At 47.0% G+C, this 15890-nt stretch overlaps 1 protein-coding gene across 7 annotated transcripts in view; it reads right to left on the bottom strand.

Annotated features, from left to right (window-relative positions):
• SAMD4A (sterile alpha motif domain containing 4A) overlaps window positions 1-15890 on the bottom strand; it is a 259702-nt gene that overhangs the window by 40510 nt on the left and 203302 nt on the right. For all 7 annotated transcript variants that reach the window (XM_027776640.1, XM_027776642.1, XM_014592415.2 and 4 more), the window contains 2 exons: window positions 11788-11897; window positions 8965-9051 (listed from right to left, as the gene is read on the bottom strand). In XM_027776640.1, the coding sequence (XP_027632441.1) occupies window positions 8965-9051; window positions 11788-11897 (197 nt within the window). The remainder of the gene's footprint in view (window positions 1-8964; window positions 9052-11787; window positions 11898-15890) is intronic.

Raw genomic sequence — 15890 nt, 5'->3', positions numbered from 1 at the left:
GGCAGAAACCCTGGGCCAGATGTCCAGGGCTGAATTCTGAAACTGCAGTGTGACCTTGGGCAAATGCTGTAACCTCTCTGTTGCCTCAGTTTTCCTGTGTACAGAGTGAGGACAGCAAAGCAGCTGCCTCCTCAGATGGTGTAAGGATGCCAGCATCTGTAGAGCACAAGCTGGCCTGTCACCATCTCACGTGCTGCCTTGCGTAGTTCAGAGGACGTGTGGTGTGCTCCTGTGAGGAGGCAGGGGTGCTCGGCATGGGGATGTGGCGGGCATGCCCTTTAGGCCCCCCGCAGGAGGCTTACATCCCACCATGAGATGAACAGATTGTGCCAGCCTGCGGGGTGGGCCAGGGCTGCTGTGAGGGCAGGCCCTGTGAGGCGATGACACTGGACCCAGAGCCCCCAGAAGCATGGGCATTAGGATCCCGGGAAGGAGTGCTCCAGCCAGGGGGCACCGTCAGGGCAGAGGCTCTGAGGTGGAGTGTGAGGAGCAATGAAAAGCTCTGTGGTGGGAGAGGGGGTGGGGCTGGGGCTGGGGGTGGAGGTGAGGTTCTGGGAGCTGCCTGGCCTTGTGGTAGAGGCCTAAGGGCTGGGGAGGGCTGCTGGGGTTCAATCTAATGAGATGCAAAACCAGGTTGTGAGCAGGGCACGGATGCATTTTAGAAGGGCTATTCTGGAGAGAAATACATTTTGTTGGGTTGTCAGAAAAGTCATGATGTATTTTCTTCTATGCAAAAATAGGTCTTGACTTTTCCGACAACCCAATATGTTTGTGTGTGTATGTATATACACAATGCAATACAAAGGGACTTCAAAAAGCTCATGGAAAAATGAAGTTAATGTTGGGAGTTTATTCTGGCACAAAAGAAATCGAAATCCATACACTTTTTAAAATAATACACATTTTCTGTGAACTTTCTGAAGACTCCATTGTAGCCATGTCCTTACATGTTCAATAATAAAATTAGAACATTCTGCAAGTACAGTTTGATACGAGACAAAGGAACAGGGGCCCAGCATTTGCTGTGGTGGTTAAGACCCTCAACTCCCACGTGGCCAACCATGGTTTGAGTCGGACCCGGCCACTTGAAAATGCCAGGCATGTGTGCTTGTGTGACCAAAATACCAAGAGGAAAATGGAGAAGGGTTACTTCTCACTTTCCCTGTATGTGTCTCTGTCTCTCTCTCCAGTGAGTTGACATGCTTTATAGCAAAATATCTCAAAAAAAAAAAGAAAAGAAAAGAAAAGAGAAAAAGGAAAGGAAGTTGACACTGATAGGTATTTAGCTCTGTGTAGATGCTCACAGAGGCACAGGACAAGCAGCCCAAATCCTTGTGATGAGGAGTGGGCCAGGAATAGGGGCCTTCCCTGGCATGGTAGGTGGGCCAGGCCCCCTGACACGGTGCTGCCCCTGGTGCTCATACAGCACCCGGAAGGACACTGACAATTAGGGCCCTGGTTACTAATGGGGTAATCTGAGATCCCAGAATAGCATGACTGTAATTTAAAAAGACTGGCACAGGGGGACCACCAGGTGGCGTAATGGTCACATTGCTGGACTCGCATGTATACTGTCTTGGGTTCCAGACCTGGTGGCTTAAAACTCATGCCAGGCACATGTGCATGCGTGCCCAAGATCCCAAGAGGAGAAGGGAATGCAGTGACTATCCCTGTAGGAGGTGACTTCTCACTTTCTGTCTCTCTGTCCAGCAAGCACACATGCCCTATAGCAAAACTCTCTCTGGGGAAAAAAAAAAAAAAAAGAGCGACAGAGGAGTACCCAATTCATTCCTGGGATTGTCTCTTATCAAGAGAACCTGCTGGATGACAACAGGGAATGCAAACATACAGAACACAGTCATTTCGGCCCAAAACGTTCCAATCAATCGAGGAGGGAAAGGAAAGCTGAGGACTTAGATGTGTTTCAACCCTCGGTGGCAAAGGACAGCAGCCACACTATTTGGGCAGGAGCGGGTTGGAAGTGGAGCCTGAGTTGTGCCTTAGCCTAGTTGGCACACGGGTTTATGAAGGAAGCGAAATTCTAATTAGCCCCCAGAATTGTCTCAGACCCAGCCAGGGCCAGGGCCCAGCCTGTTTCAGGGAAGTCCATTTTCCCTTCAAAGAGGCGGGCTTCAGAGAGCCTACCACACTCCTTCTCAATAGGACGGGCTGTGTGGCGGGCATGGCTGCAGTCTGGGCCGGCGGGCGCGTGCAGGGGTTGGGGTGCACTCCCCGTTATTCCAGTTCTGCTGTCCAGCTGGGACCAGTCCTTCCGAGAATCTAGATGCCATCATGACCTGGTGATCTGACCAGGGCAGGCATGTGCTGGTGAGCTAGCTGGCCCATGCCCGGAGAGGACCTCCCATCATTCCTGCCCAACTATGGGCCACCTGGGGACCCCGGCCCCTACCTCAAGTTCCCGCCAACTGCCCAGGCAGCACTGAGGCTAGCCCTCGACTGGGGAGAGGAAGCGAAAAGAGAGAAAAGGGACGAGGCTGCTCCATGAAGGGACAGGGCAAGCTGAGCTGGGACGATCACGTGTATCCCTGCCATGCCCTTCTGCTAGGGCACCCACACCTTATCACACATCAAACCAACAACTCTCCCAAAGCCCCCAAACATCATAATGAGTAATGTCAGACACGTTTCATAAAAACTTCCCAAGAATCATAGAATTTGATTCATTTCCACATAGACATTAAGTAAGGCACTGCCTTAGAGGTAACACATGGCTTGCAGTTGGTTAGCCATACCCTTACTCAAGCCAGCACCCATGGGTGGCACGATGACCAGGTTACATTCCTAACTCTTTTTTTTTTTTTTTTAAGAATTATATTATTTAACTTAACTTTATTTGTTTATTTTAATTTGACCAGAGTGAGACAGAGCGAGAGAGAGGAAGGGAAAGTGAGAAAGCAAGCCACCAGGTCTGGGACTTGAATCACAGTTGGTCATGTGGGAGTCCAGTGCCCTTAACAACCATGCCACCTGTCGGCCCCTACATTCCTTTTTTTTTTTTGGAGAGGTTTTTCTATAGAGTGCGTGCACTTACCAGACAGACAGAGAGAAATCAACCCCAGAGGGGATGGTCACGCCGCAATCCCTTCTCCTCCATTCTCCTCTCGGGATCTTGGGCACGCACGCACACGCACCCGACGTGAGTTTTAAGCCACCAGGTCCGAGATGCGAACCGTGGTCGACTACGTGGGAGTCCAGCGACATAGCCATTATGCTAACTGCTGGTTCCCTACATTCCTAACTCTTAAAAGGAATTCCTGAACACAGAGTGCCCAGACTGAGAAGGAAGCGAGACACTTCCCGAATGGAACTCAATCTAGCGGCCTGGACTCTGCAGGAATTACTTCTGCATGTGGACACGCGTTCGCCCCAGTCTCTATTGAGCCTTCACATGGAAAACACAATCCTACCTCTAAGCACAATGAAGCCAAATGAAGCTGTCCATGAACTAATGTGCTGCTACAAAACTCACTGGAAAGCAGATAGTGGGGAATCTGGTCTGGCACTGCCCTTAGCCAGGCCTCTATGGACAGGCAGGAGGGGAATTACCTTCTGACCACCCTTGCCCTGAACTGGCCTCTGGATCGGAGAGAGGGCTCCTGTATCTAATGGAATCTATTCTCTCTCTCCTCCGTTTCTTCCCCAGACAGATGCTGAGCCAGCCCTCCTACCCACAGGCACTGTCTTCATCCACCCAGGCTGCAGGAAAAAGTGCCATAAACTGGGGGGCTTCTAAACAGCGGCAGTAATTTCTCACAGTTCTGGGGCCTAGGAAGTCCAAGGTCTAAGTGCTGGCAGATTCAGGTTCTGGAGAGGGCCTGTTTCCCAGTTCAAAAAAGGAGCCTTCTCCCTGTTTCCCTCCACGGTGGAAAGGGTATGTGGTCTCTCTTGGATGCCGTTGAGGACACTAACCCCAATCACGAGGGCACCAACCTCATGACCTAATCACTTCGCAAAGGCCCCACCTCCTAATGCTATCACTACAGGGGTTAGGACTTTACCAAAGGAATTTTGGGGACATGTGAACATTCAGACCACAGCGGGACATAAAACTCATGGTTTCCCTATATAATTACAGTTCCTGGGGTCTGTAGAGTACGGATGGGTGTCAGGACAGGGAGCTGTGGGAACACAAAAGAGGGACCCCTGACTGCTCTCTGTATGTCTGAGGAGTGTGTCTCTGAAAAGAGAAATGAAAATATAGACAAAAAGGATGAAGAGATGCTGCATGTGGCTGAGTGGGGCTGGAGCTGAGAGTGGCCTGAGATGACGCTGAAGAGTATTTTCAGGTGTAATCCTGAACCAAGTTGCTGAAGAGCTTGGACTCACTTGAGCATCCTTCTCTCTCTCTCTCTTTTATGTTTTAAGAGATTTTTGCTGTAGGGTACGTGCACTCGCTAGAGAGACAGAGAGACAGAAAGAAATTACTCCTCAGGAGGATGGCCATGCCACAAACCCTTCTCCTCCATTTTCCTCTCAGGATCTGGCATGCGTTTTAAGCTGCAAGGTCTGGGACTTGAACCACAGTTGACTACATTGGAGTCCTGCGACGTAACTGTTACACCATCTGCTGGTCCCAAGCATCCTTCTCTTAAAACTAGGATACAGGCAGCTGTCCTGATTACCTTAAAAGGTTTACTGGTACGGATGGAACATTTTAAAAATCATAATGCTGTATTATAAGTACAAAGAGGCAAAAGGAAGCTGTCCATGAATAACGTGCCTCCACGAAGCTCACCTGAGAGCTGGGAACGGGCAATCTGGCCCACCACGGCCCTGTAGGGAGGGCCCAGGGAGCACACCCTACTTGTGGGTCATAGGAAAAGTTATGATGTACTTATGCACAGAAAAACTATAGAAAAACACATTATGACTTTCCTGACAGCCCAATAACATAAGGAGTTACTACCCTGGAAATATTTAGTTTCTAGTACCCCTTAACTGATGTTTCTCTTTGGTAGCTGATGAAATCAAGGACTCAGATCTGAACTAAGAGGACACAATCTAGCTCAAAAAATGGTTCAGCTTCACGGTTTGAGAGTCCGTCAAAAAGGGAAAGACCGTGAATAGAAGCATGGAAACATTTTTGTTATTAAAGTAGTAAATGTTGAAAAATCTGCCCCAGTGACTATTCTAAACTTATTATTATTATTATTTTTCTGCCAAATACTTTGAGAAGTCTATATGCCCATGCCCCATGGCCTCATCGGCAATTCACTTCCTGAGTCGTGAGTTTCCATGCTGTCTCCTCCTGTTTTCCTGAAACGTTTGTTGTCATGGCTGCCAATGGCTTGTTGAGGGGACAGTGTTGTTTCCAGTGCAGATGACACAGCCAGGTGCCTGATGGGACTCTGCTCCAAACCCCCTCTCTGACTCTCTGGGTGGAGCTCAGCCTAAATCACAGTGCTCCACGGGGTCTGGACGTAGCTCCGACAGCTCGACCCACACTTCTGGGGAGTACCTACCGATTCCACGCAGATGACCCACAGTGGGCCTTTCTACTCCTCATGGTGCTCCTGGACTCTTGACCTGTCCTCTAGGCCACTGACTTGCCACTTCCCCTGAGTGTCCCATAGGCATCTCAGATGCCTTCTGTCCCAATTAACTCTATTTCTCCTTCCTCAGTGACTGCTCCTATATTTTCCACCCCCAAATGTCACAATGCTCAAGCCCAAACCTCCTAATAACCACTGAACTCCTTCTAAACGATCTCTTCTATCCTCTTCCATCCTCACTGCCTCTGTTTTCAGTGTAAGGTCCAATAAGGACCTGCTTCAGTCTCCTAATGAGTTTTCCAACCAGCATCAGCTCCTATAAAGGTTTCCCTCCTCACTACAGAGTGGTCATCCCAGGAGGATCCCTCCACTTGTCTCGGGATGACCATGCTCACACTGGATCGTGAGATCATCTGCTACCAACTATCTGTCCTAATGTGTGTCCCAGTGAATGTCCTAAGTTCCCCCTGGCCAGGAACCACAGATTACCCACAGTCAGCCTCCAGTAGATGGGGCAAATCCAGTCCAAGGCAACTGCTCAGTCCGTGTTCAGGAACTGAATGGAAGAGCCTGGGCGTGGTGCACACCTGCAGCTGCCACTGATTATGAACTCACTGTGGGCGGGGTCCCAGCTATCTTACTGGGTGCTGTGTGAGGTAAGAATGCAGCCAAGGGCATAGTGACAGCATTTGCAACAGCATAATGCACAAGGGTTGTCTAGGAGTGCAGCGATGGCTGAGTTAAGTCTGTCACTGGTGCCATCAGCAGTCACAGGTTACAACCCCCTCCCCAGAGCAAAGAAGTGTGTCTCAGAGAAGAAAAAACCCAGCCGAGGGTTGCAAGAGTCGCCCCATCCCCAGGCCATCAGCTCCTGAAGGGACAGCATGGAGGGAATCTGAACATCTGGGTGTTGTCAAGCAAGCAAAGCCTGGTCACCTGCCAGACACGGATTTTCTCTCTTAAAAGATCAACTCACTCACTATGGCTTCCCTCCTGGCCACTAGCCAGCATCACACTTTATTTATTACCGCCGGCATCTTTTTAACTTTTCCATTCTGGTGAACCAGGGAGGAAGTATTTTTGTGGGATCAATACCATTCTAGGTGTGAAATCTGGGGAAGGAAAACCTCACCAACTTATCAAAGGCTAGATAGAAAGTCAATGGCATGTCAGGGCCACCTGTACCTCCTTGCTGCCCGGGCAGCTCCACAGGCTCAAGTCAACTCCAGGCTCAGGGACAAAAAAAACCAATAGCAAGTCAATCTCTCAGGGGGGTTCACTTCTTCAGTGATAGAGAAGATGAATGAATTCCTGAAGGATGCTCCAGAAAGGAGGCAGGGAGGAGGGAAAGGAAATAAGTTTGACCATAATGCTTGGCCATCTTAAGCCTCATGCAAAATGCTTTCTGAAGTTTCAAACAGACAAGGAGTAAATTGGCCTTTTGAATGTTCCCCCAAAGAACAGTTTCTTATATTAAAAATGGCACTAATCACTTGTAATTTGTCACTCGCTGTAACTACGAATGGGCCTTTCTTAGTTGGATGTGCCTGTGAGCAGCCTCTACTTGTACATCCATCCAGCGGTTTTTAAAGAAACTTTCCTTACAGAATTGTATATCCTGTGACCATATATAAACATATTATGTGACATACATTAAACATATCGTATATGTGAAAATCTCACACATTTTTGTGAATAAGTTAAAGATCTCACTCCATTAAAATGTGTATGTGCTCACAGAACTTAATTTAGATCTGCCTGCCTCAATACTTCATCCCCTTCCAAAAGCTCCCTGGCATTACTAGCACAGGTTACCACTCAAGCTCTGCGGGTTGTAGGTACTTACAGAACTTCCCACCCAGCACCCAGCTGCTTCCCAACACCAATGCACAAGAAAGAACCTCAGCTCCAAGGCGGGGTAACACTGGTTCGCTGTGGTTCATGTAGAGCCCCCCACTGGATCTTAGGTGAATTCATCTAGCTCCTAAGTTCTGAAAATGACACTGTTACCAGGGTGACATCCAAACATAAAGTTAAAAGAGCCTGTGGATGGGGCCAGCAGATACAGTAGCCCTTAAGTCACTGGACTCCCACATAGCTGACTATGTTTGAGTCCTGGACCCAGTGGCTTGAAGCTCATGTTGGGTGTGTGTGCATGTGTGCCCAAGACCCTGGAAGGAGAATGGAGGGACCGCAGCATGGCCATCCCCCTGGGTAGGGGGAGTGATTTCTTACTTTCCCTCTCACTGTCTCTGTCTCGGGAGTGCACATACCTGAAGGCAAAAAGCTCTACAAAAAAGAAAAGAAAAAAAGAGAGAACCTGTATAGACAGCAAAGAAAAAGGAACAGTAGGCAGTTGAAAATTGCTTTTGATGTTGGAATAAACTATTTTTTTCATCATTTAGCATTTTTTTTTTGAGAGATTTTTGCTATAGGGCACGTGCGCTTGCCAGAAAGACAGAGACAGAGACAGAAAGCAAGAAATCACCCCGGGGGAGGATGGCCATGCCGCAATCCCTTCTCCTCCATTCTCCTCTTGGGATCTTGGGCATGCACGCACACGTACCCAGTGTGAGTTTAAGCTGCTGGGTCCAGGACTCGAACCACGGTCGACTACGTGGGAGTCCAGCAGCATAGCCATTACACTAACTGCTGGTCCCATCATTTAGCATTTTAAAAATTGGTTTACTTATTTATTCTCTGGGGGAGGGGCCAACAGGGTCTTCATGTCATGGTCCACCCCCAGTCTCCGCCAGCCTAGATTAGAGGCATGCATGTGGTATCTGGTATGTGCAGAGGGAGGTCTCAGGGACCTCAAACCTGAGACCACCCACGTGGGTCTAGCACTGCTGCTCTGCCACCCTCTGGCCCTTGTTCAGCATTTTGGACAGAGTTCCTGCCAAAGTCATGGGGACCCATTCTCTTCTTTAGTCTGCAATTCTCAAGAGAGCAAACTCTGTCTCCCAAATGCTTTTGATCCCCTCTTTTGACCCTGGGGTACACCTACTGGTGTTTGACACTCTTGGGGAGCTTTTCTCAACCCCAGGTCCTCCCTTGGGTGGACAGCAGGCATGAACACATTTGCATATTACGTACATGGTTTTGTCAAGATTTCAGCCTTTGATTGCAAGCTGAACTCCTTGCTCATCTCTACAAGGCAGAGGCGATTGTGCATACAAGTGGTGCACTTCGTGGCACTTTAGCAGAGCTCTGGGATGGCCCGAGAAGTAGCCTGGACCCAGGAAATAAATAAGGACACTTCCGTGGCAGGTTACAAAGAAACATGCGTAACCAGGAAACTTCAAAATCATTTCACGGTTTCTGAGTTTGGTGAGGCAAGCACGTGACACATTCTATAAGGTCTGTCAGTGACACTTTCACCTGGGCATTTCCCTTGGTCCATTCTCTGCAGTAAAGGTGGGCATGTTTCCCTTGCCCGGTTATAACTTACCCTTTCTAAAGACTTCAGGAGGTTTTGTCTTTCTTTGAGCTTCTGAATACTGATGACAATTTTGTGTCTTGCACCTTTGGTAACGTTCTGTAATTAAAAAGCAAGCTATTTTTAAAAAGGTATTTTTCAAGATCAGCTCAGAGACTCTCGGAGGGTACTCAGTACCTTATCGTCTTTCTTCCTACATGTTCGCAGACTAGTCAATGTCCATTTATCTTTCTCATTAGTACCCACAGTATAAACCTCTTCTTTCTAAACATGCTAGCTCCATCTGGCTACACATTTGCCTGTGTCTTTTGGATATGCCCTTTAGCTGAGAGAGGACAGGACAGCCAATTATCTTACCCAGCATGAAATTTCTCCATGGTCTTAAAAGATACTTTTTACATACATCCCTCTTTTTTTTTTCCAGGATTATTCACTGCAGCCCCTCTCAGTTTCCCTAAACTTTCCCTGTGTTAGTCCCCATCTTGAGATGTGAACCCAGGACAGTCCACACGCGGTGTCACAGAACACAGGGACTTTTTGTTTGAAGCTCTTCTTTTGTTCCTGCAAGGAAAACTAGAACTGAAAATAACTTAAATCCATATTCAGTCATCACTTCAGATGACTTTTTAGGATTCATAGAATTGTGGATTTTATCTTTTTTATTTTAAAGGAATTATTTATTTGGGGTTGGCAGGTGGCATGGTGGTTAAGGGCACTAGATTCTCACATGGCCAACCGTGGTTCAAGTGCTGGAGTCGGTGACTTGCTTTCTCACTTTCTCTCTCTCTCTCTCTCTCACTCTGTCCCTCTCTAGTCAAAATAAGTAAATTAATTTAAATAATGTAATGCTTAAAAAAAGATTTATTTAATCTTTTTTATTACTAATATTGTTCTAATTTGCTATTGGGCATGTGTGCTTACCAGAGAGAGACAGGGCAAGGGCAATGGAGAGTGAGAAAGTAAGCTGCTGGGTCTGGGACTCAAACCATGGTCAGCCATGTGTAAGTCCAGTGCCTTAACCTCCACACCACCTGTTGGTCCATGGATTTTATCTTAACTGGGTAGTGATGACAAGCCCAAGGACTTAGTGAAACACTTGTTGGTTACAGATATGGCAAATTCCCCAAGAGGCAGTCTTTTCTAAAATCAAGTTTCTAATTCCATCATCTGGTGACTTCTTACAAGCATTCCACAGAATTCCTCTTAAGGAAGGAAAGGATTGGCATATGGGCAAAATCATCTTTATTTAGAAAAATCAACATTCAAGGGACAAATGGAACTAGTCTTTGAAAACGGGGCAGAGGTTGATTTCTATTTACCTTTCACTTTGGGTTCAAGTGAACTGAATGACTGAAAAGTTAGTGCTGGCCTCCGGCTTTGCCCTTGGTGTCAATTATGTCTTGTTTTTTTTTTTTTTCCCTCAAGTCGAACAACTGATGACTTAGATTTTTTTTCCCTCAACTCAGACCCAAGCACAAAAATACTCTTAGAAACTGTTCTCATCAACCCCTAGGATCTCAAGGAGCAATCAAGACCCAAAAAAACAGTGGGAGAAATGTTAGGAAGTTGAAATTAGTGCCTTTCATTCTCTGAGAATGTGCAGTGACTCTGGGCTTTGTCTTGAGGCTCAATACTGGTATTCAGCCAGGCCCGCAGAGGTTAACCGAGGGTACTGAAGCAGCAACGGGAAACCAGCGATCTGCGGGAGGTATAGACCAGCTGCCCCAAATGGTATAATCCCCTCTTCCTGCAGGGGAAATATTATTAGCCTGTTTAGACCATCAATTCTTTCAAATCATTGCTCAAAGGAAGCTATGGTCAAAGTGAAACATGCAAATAGCATTTTAAACAAGGGAAACAAAGGCATCAGCCGGGTCAGTTTACTCGAGCACAGCATGCTAGCAAACACGCTTAGTTTCAGGGGTTCTGTTGACTGGCCTTTGGCATTTGCACTTGGGGAAAGATGCCTTAGAAGGAAAGAGGACTGGGGCCAGCAAGTGATGTGGTGCTTAAGTTGTTGGACTCCCACATGGTCAACTGAGGTTTGAATCCCAGACCTGGTGGCTTGTGTGTGCTCTCTCTCTCTCTCTCTCTCTTTCTGTCTCTCTGGTGAGTGCATATGCCCTCTAGCAAATTAAAACAACAACAATAATAATAAATAAAATTAAAAATAAAGAATTCTTTTAAAAAAGAAAGAGGACTTTTGTCCTTTTATGGCATGCAGAAGAGAAATGAAATCTGAGACCTGGGGAAATTTAATGATTGGTGATTAGAAGAAAAAAAATATTTTGTGCAATTTACTCCCATCTCAACTAAGAACAGCCTGAACATGATTCTGGAAAATCACTGGGGCAGGTCTGAGCCATGACTTGGTGCATCTACTTACCAGTCCAGTGGGATGGTTTGTAACCAGACTAGACAACAGACAGTGCATCTGTCACTCCCTAGACAGGCCCTGGTTGGGCAGAGAGAGGAGAGTGCAAAGAAAATAAAAGCCCAGGTTCTTTGAGGCCTTGGCCAAATGTTAGTTCTTCTAGATGGCTCTACTGATTCCTTTCTAGAGTCAGGAGCATGTCTAGCTTATACCTTTTCCTAACGCCCCATCTTCCCCGCATTACCCCATGGCATCTGCTTGTCTTCATCCTTACTGGACTCTGATAGTAACAACACAGCCCTGCTCCCCGGAGACTGCTGGCCAGTTCCTAACAGTCCTAGAGCAATGCAAGCTACTGGGTGTGTACAGGGATGGGACCAAACAAAGTCTACCCGGGACCTGAACATAGATTGGTTCCACCGGAGGAACCCTCTGAGGCAACGGCCAGCTCAAGCACATACCTGAGCCTCCAGCTGGCACTCAGTGAGGGCCATCATTTCCTCGTAGGTCATCTGGGAGAAAAGCGCGGCATACTTGTGCAGGCGGAGGCTCTTTAACCAGGCTGGGACATCTGTGGTGCAAGATGAGCGAGAGACGGGAGAAATGAAGGGAGCGAGGAGAGAGGGCAAAGATACGGGGGAAGGGAAAGGAAAAGAGGGCAATGAGCGGGAGGGGGGAGAAAAACATTTTTATATTTTTACTATTTTTAAAATTTGTCAACCAACTCTGGACAACTCGGCTACTGCCTCCCATATTCCACTCTAGAGCTCAGTTAGCTAACTCAGGGTTCATGAGCATTGGGGCATGCAGAGATTCCCCAGACTCGAATCCCAATTTTTCCCCTACATGGATAGTTTTCTGGGTGGAAGTCATCTATAGTTTCCATAAGATTCTCAAAGGGGTTCATGATACCCCTCACCCGCTCCCACCAAAAAAAAAAAAAAAAAAAAAAAGTGGAGGCACTGTGGTTCCCAGCCTGATCTGTCTCCTGCCTTCTACCCCAGTGAGAAAAAAGGGGCGTCCTGGACTCTAAAACTATCACTCTTGGAGGAGTGTGTCTGTTAACTGGTTCTCTCAGCTGTGGAATATATCTGGATGTGTCTTTAGCCTTTTCCCTCAACCTTGTCAGGAACTGAAAGCCTTTAATATTGACTAGACCACCAGATAATTGCATTCCACAGTGCATCTGAAATAAACTCCAAGTTTGGAATTCGAGGGTTAAAAAAATTAAACAGCAACTGTATTGAAAATACACAGAATTTTCACTTTGTTAAGTATAATCAAAATGAAGCACTTGCCAGTACTCTTTCAAGTCAAGAGTTGTCTGAGCTGTTGGGTTCTTTGAGAAGTCTCTAGAATCCTCCTCCTCCACTCTTTGCTCAGTTTACAGATGGCAAAATTGAGTCATTAAGCCTAGATCACAGAGCAATTATGTGGTGAAATGAGGACTAGAACCCTACTTGTATCAATTCTCATAAAATGAGAACCAAAGAGCCCATCAGTGGTAGGGCTGAATAACAATGACTGCAAAATACTCTGAAATGCTGAGGTATTGGCTAAATGTTACTCATGCTTTCTATAAGGAACTGTGCATCACTAACCATGGTGACTGTGGGGTACTATCGATTGCTAAGTGCTTTATTCTGAGGCACTGAGAGACCACACACATTCCAAAGTAAGTGGAAACTTCTAAGAAGTCTTCTTGGGAAAGGCTCCTGTACAATTTCAGAATAGGATGAGTTAGGCCTTCCTGAAGAGTTTATACCGGATGCAGTCCTGGGAAATGGAAGCTCCTTCTGTGTATATATTCCTTGAGGCAGACACACAGTAGTTTTAATGTTTAGAGGACATACTGAGATTACTGAAAAAGGCCTGGCCTCCTCTGAAATCAGGCCCTACCTCCTAGGTGAACCAAACCTAGGTATATGGGATGTGGTATGGAACGATGACCCAAAACACAAAGATTATTGGAAGGGATGGTGGGCCTGGTGAGGTTACTTTTTGATTGGCAGTAATGTGAAAGTCAATGGTGAATTAGGCTAGGACAGTCAATGGCATTTTCAGAACAGACTCAGTTACTCAGGCTAGAAATCACCTCCTTCGGTACTTGGAAACCCTTCATTCTGCTGTGACAAGCAGAGGGCTCCTCTGGGACCATTGCTAACCACAGACAAGGCTTCCCCGGGCAGATAGTGCTAACCCTTCAATCCTCCTTGACTCAACTTGAGGCTAGATCAAGAGTCCAGGACCTGCCAGCTCAGGAGCCTGGTCCTTTCTCTCCTACGACACCCTGGAGCTGTCTTACCACACGCCATCCTCCACCATGTTATTGTGTCTGTTGAAAATAAGCCAATGCTTCTGCGGAGTGAGCAGCAATGATTCTAACCCCAGGTCTGGCTTTTGGGCCCACTACACATTACTGCCTTGTCTCCAGGTTTCATGGTTGCTATTTACATCTTTGAAAAATTCTGTGTCACTGCTCAGCAAACTCAACGATCACGATTCAGAGATGTCTGGGTAACCCAAGCCACACTTGGGCACACTTGTCACACGAGTATGGAGCAATCACTTGGACCCCAATTTCACCAGGTGCCCTACAGAGTAACTGTGCAAAAATCTTCTGACAATAAAACAATCAGAATCCAGAGCTACTGAATCATGTGGCAAACTAGGTATTTTATAAAGCAGGGGAAAACATGGTGTTTTAAGAACCAGGAATCACGGGGTGCCAGTCTCAGGTCGGTGAGTCTCAGTTAAATCAGTGCTAGTTCCTTTCTGTAAAACAATTTTGACAACTAGAATTCCCTTGGATAGAGGGAAAGAAGAACCTGCCTCATTTATTCGGTAAAAATGCAGGTCTCTGTGAGTACTCTTCTTGGGAAAGGGTCCTGTACAACTTCAAACCAGGATGTGTTAGGCCTTCCTGAAGAGTGTTTACCAGGTGCAGTCCTGGAAAATGGCAGCTCCTTTTGGGTATATATTCCCTGAGGCAGACATAGTAGTGCTGCTTTGGAGCAAGGATCAGAGTACCTAGCTCAGTGCCATGTGCTTAAAGAGCTTTCCTTCCTGTAAGGAGAATTGATGAACAAAAAGGAGGAAATCCCATTTCTTAAGAACATAGCCTACTGACCTTTCACCTCCTGGCTGGCAGCAAGGCACCTTCCCTTGCCAAGGATTAAAACAAAACTCCATTAAAAGGAAAACAAACCAGAGAACTAAGAGCCTTGGCCCTCTCATTTTCCCTAAGCCAGGAATTCCAATGACTCAGAGTTCGATTCTGTACAATGCTGGCCAAAGATGACCTCTAACTAGGAGTGCAAGTCCTTTCCCATGCTCCAGACGCCACGCTGTTGGTTGCGCTGCTAAGAACCACCTAACACACCTCAGCTCTTCCTTTTTCATTCTGTAAAGCTGCGGCTATGGTCAGAGATACTAAGGTGTGGGGCGGCTATGGTCAGAGATACTAAGGTGTGGGGCAGATGCAGAGATGTTTCCTGGAGAAGCTGACGCATGACTGAAGGCAGGTGTGCATCCCAGGCCCTGCCCCTGGATGACACATTGCTAGTTGTCTGGTTTTATCTGGATTGTCTGGGAAGGATCTGCCCATGGAGGTTCCAAACTAGAAAGTCACTCTCTTCTGCAGTGTGAGAAAGATAAAGATGCCTTTGCTGTATGCTGGGCTGACTTCCTTGCCAAGTGTGGGAAGCCTGGTAGTTGCTCACTCAACATTTATCCAATGCCTGTGATGGGCCAGGCTCTTGTCCCCGTTATCAAAGGACTCTGAGTCCAGAGAGAAGGTGTGCACATACACAACTGCAATAGTGGCAGGACAAATGCTAAGACAACTTGAAGTTCTAGGGGAACACAGAGTAAGCAATTTGGTTGCCACAGGGGGTAAAGGATAGCTTCAAAGGAAAAGCAACTCGTGAGTCCAGTGCTCAGGTGAGGCTGAGGAAGCCATCTCATAAAGAGGAAACAGAGTAGAATCAAATCAGTCAAGAGGTCATTCAGGGGAGGGCAACCACTTGGGTGAATAGCAGGGCAAACAGAAAGGGGGGGGGTCAGATGGTTGAAATACGAAATGATGAAATAAGGAGAGTAGACTTCGTCTTATGACCGATGAGAAACTGTTGAAATCTGACCAGCAGGAGCACGGTCAGCTGAGGGTGTTAGAAAGATGATGTCTGTCATATGAAGGCTGAGCTGGAGGTCGGTGAGAGTGGAGACCAGGACCTGTGTTCAAGACCTTGAAGATGGTTTGGGAAGGTGACAAAGAAGAAATGGGTCTAAACTGACAGTACCTGATGATCAGGGAAGAACAGGGGGTGAGACTAAGAAGTTGAAGAAGGTGGCTCCTTTGGTTTCAGTTTGGTGGGACAGAAAACACAAAGGAGGAGCAACTTCAGGGTGAGAAGGGAGAGACAGTGAATTCCATTTTACATCAGCTGGGTCACCCTGGAGAGAAGTCAACTGGTCAAGATCTTGGAAGGAAGGTTTGTGCTGGAGAACCACTTGCTCGTCAGTAGCTGCTGGTGGCTGCTTTGGCATTGGAAGTGGTAAGATC

The sequence above is a fragment of the Tupaia chinensis genome, unplaced genomic scaffold (genome assembly GCF_000334495.1).
Source record: "Tupaia chinensis unplaced genomic scaffold, TupChi_1.0 Scaffold000688_1, whole genome shotgun sequence".
Classification (NCBI taxonomy): Eukaryota; Metazoa; Chordata; class Mammalia; order Scandentia; family Tupaiidae; genus Tupaia; species Tupaia belangeri.
This window is presented reverse-complemented; position numbering and strand designations above follow the sequence as displayed.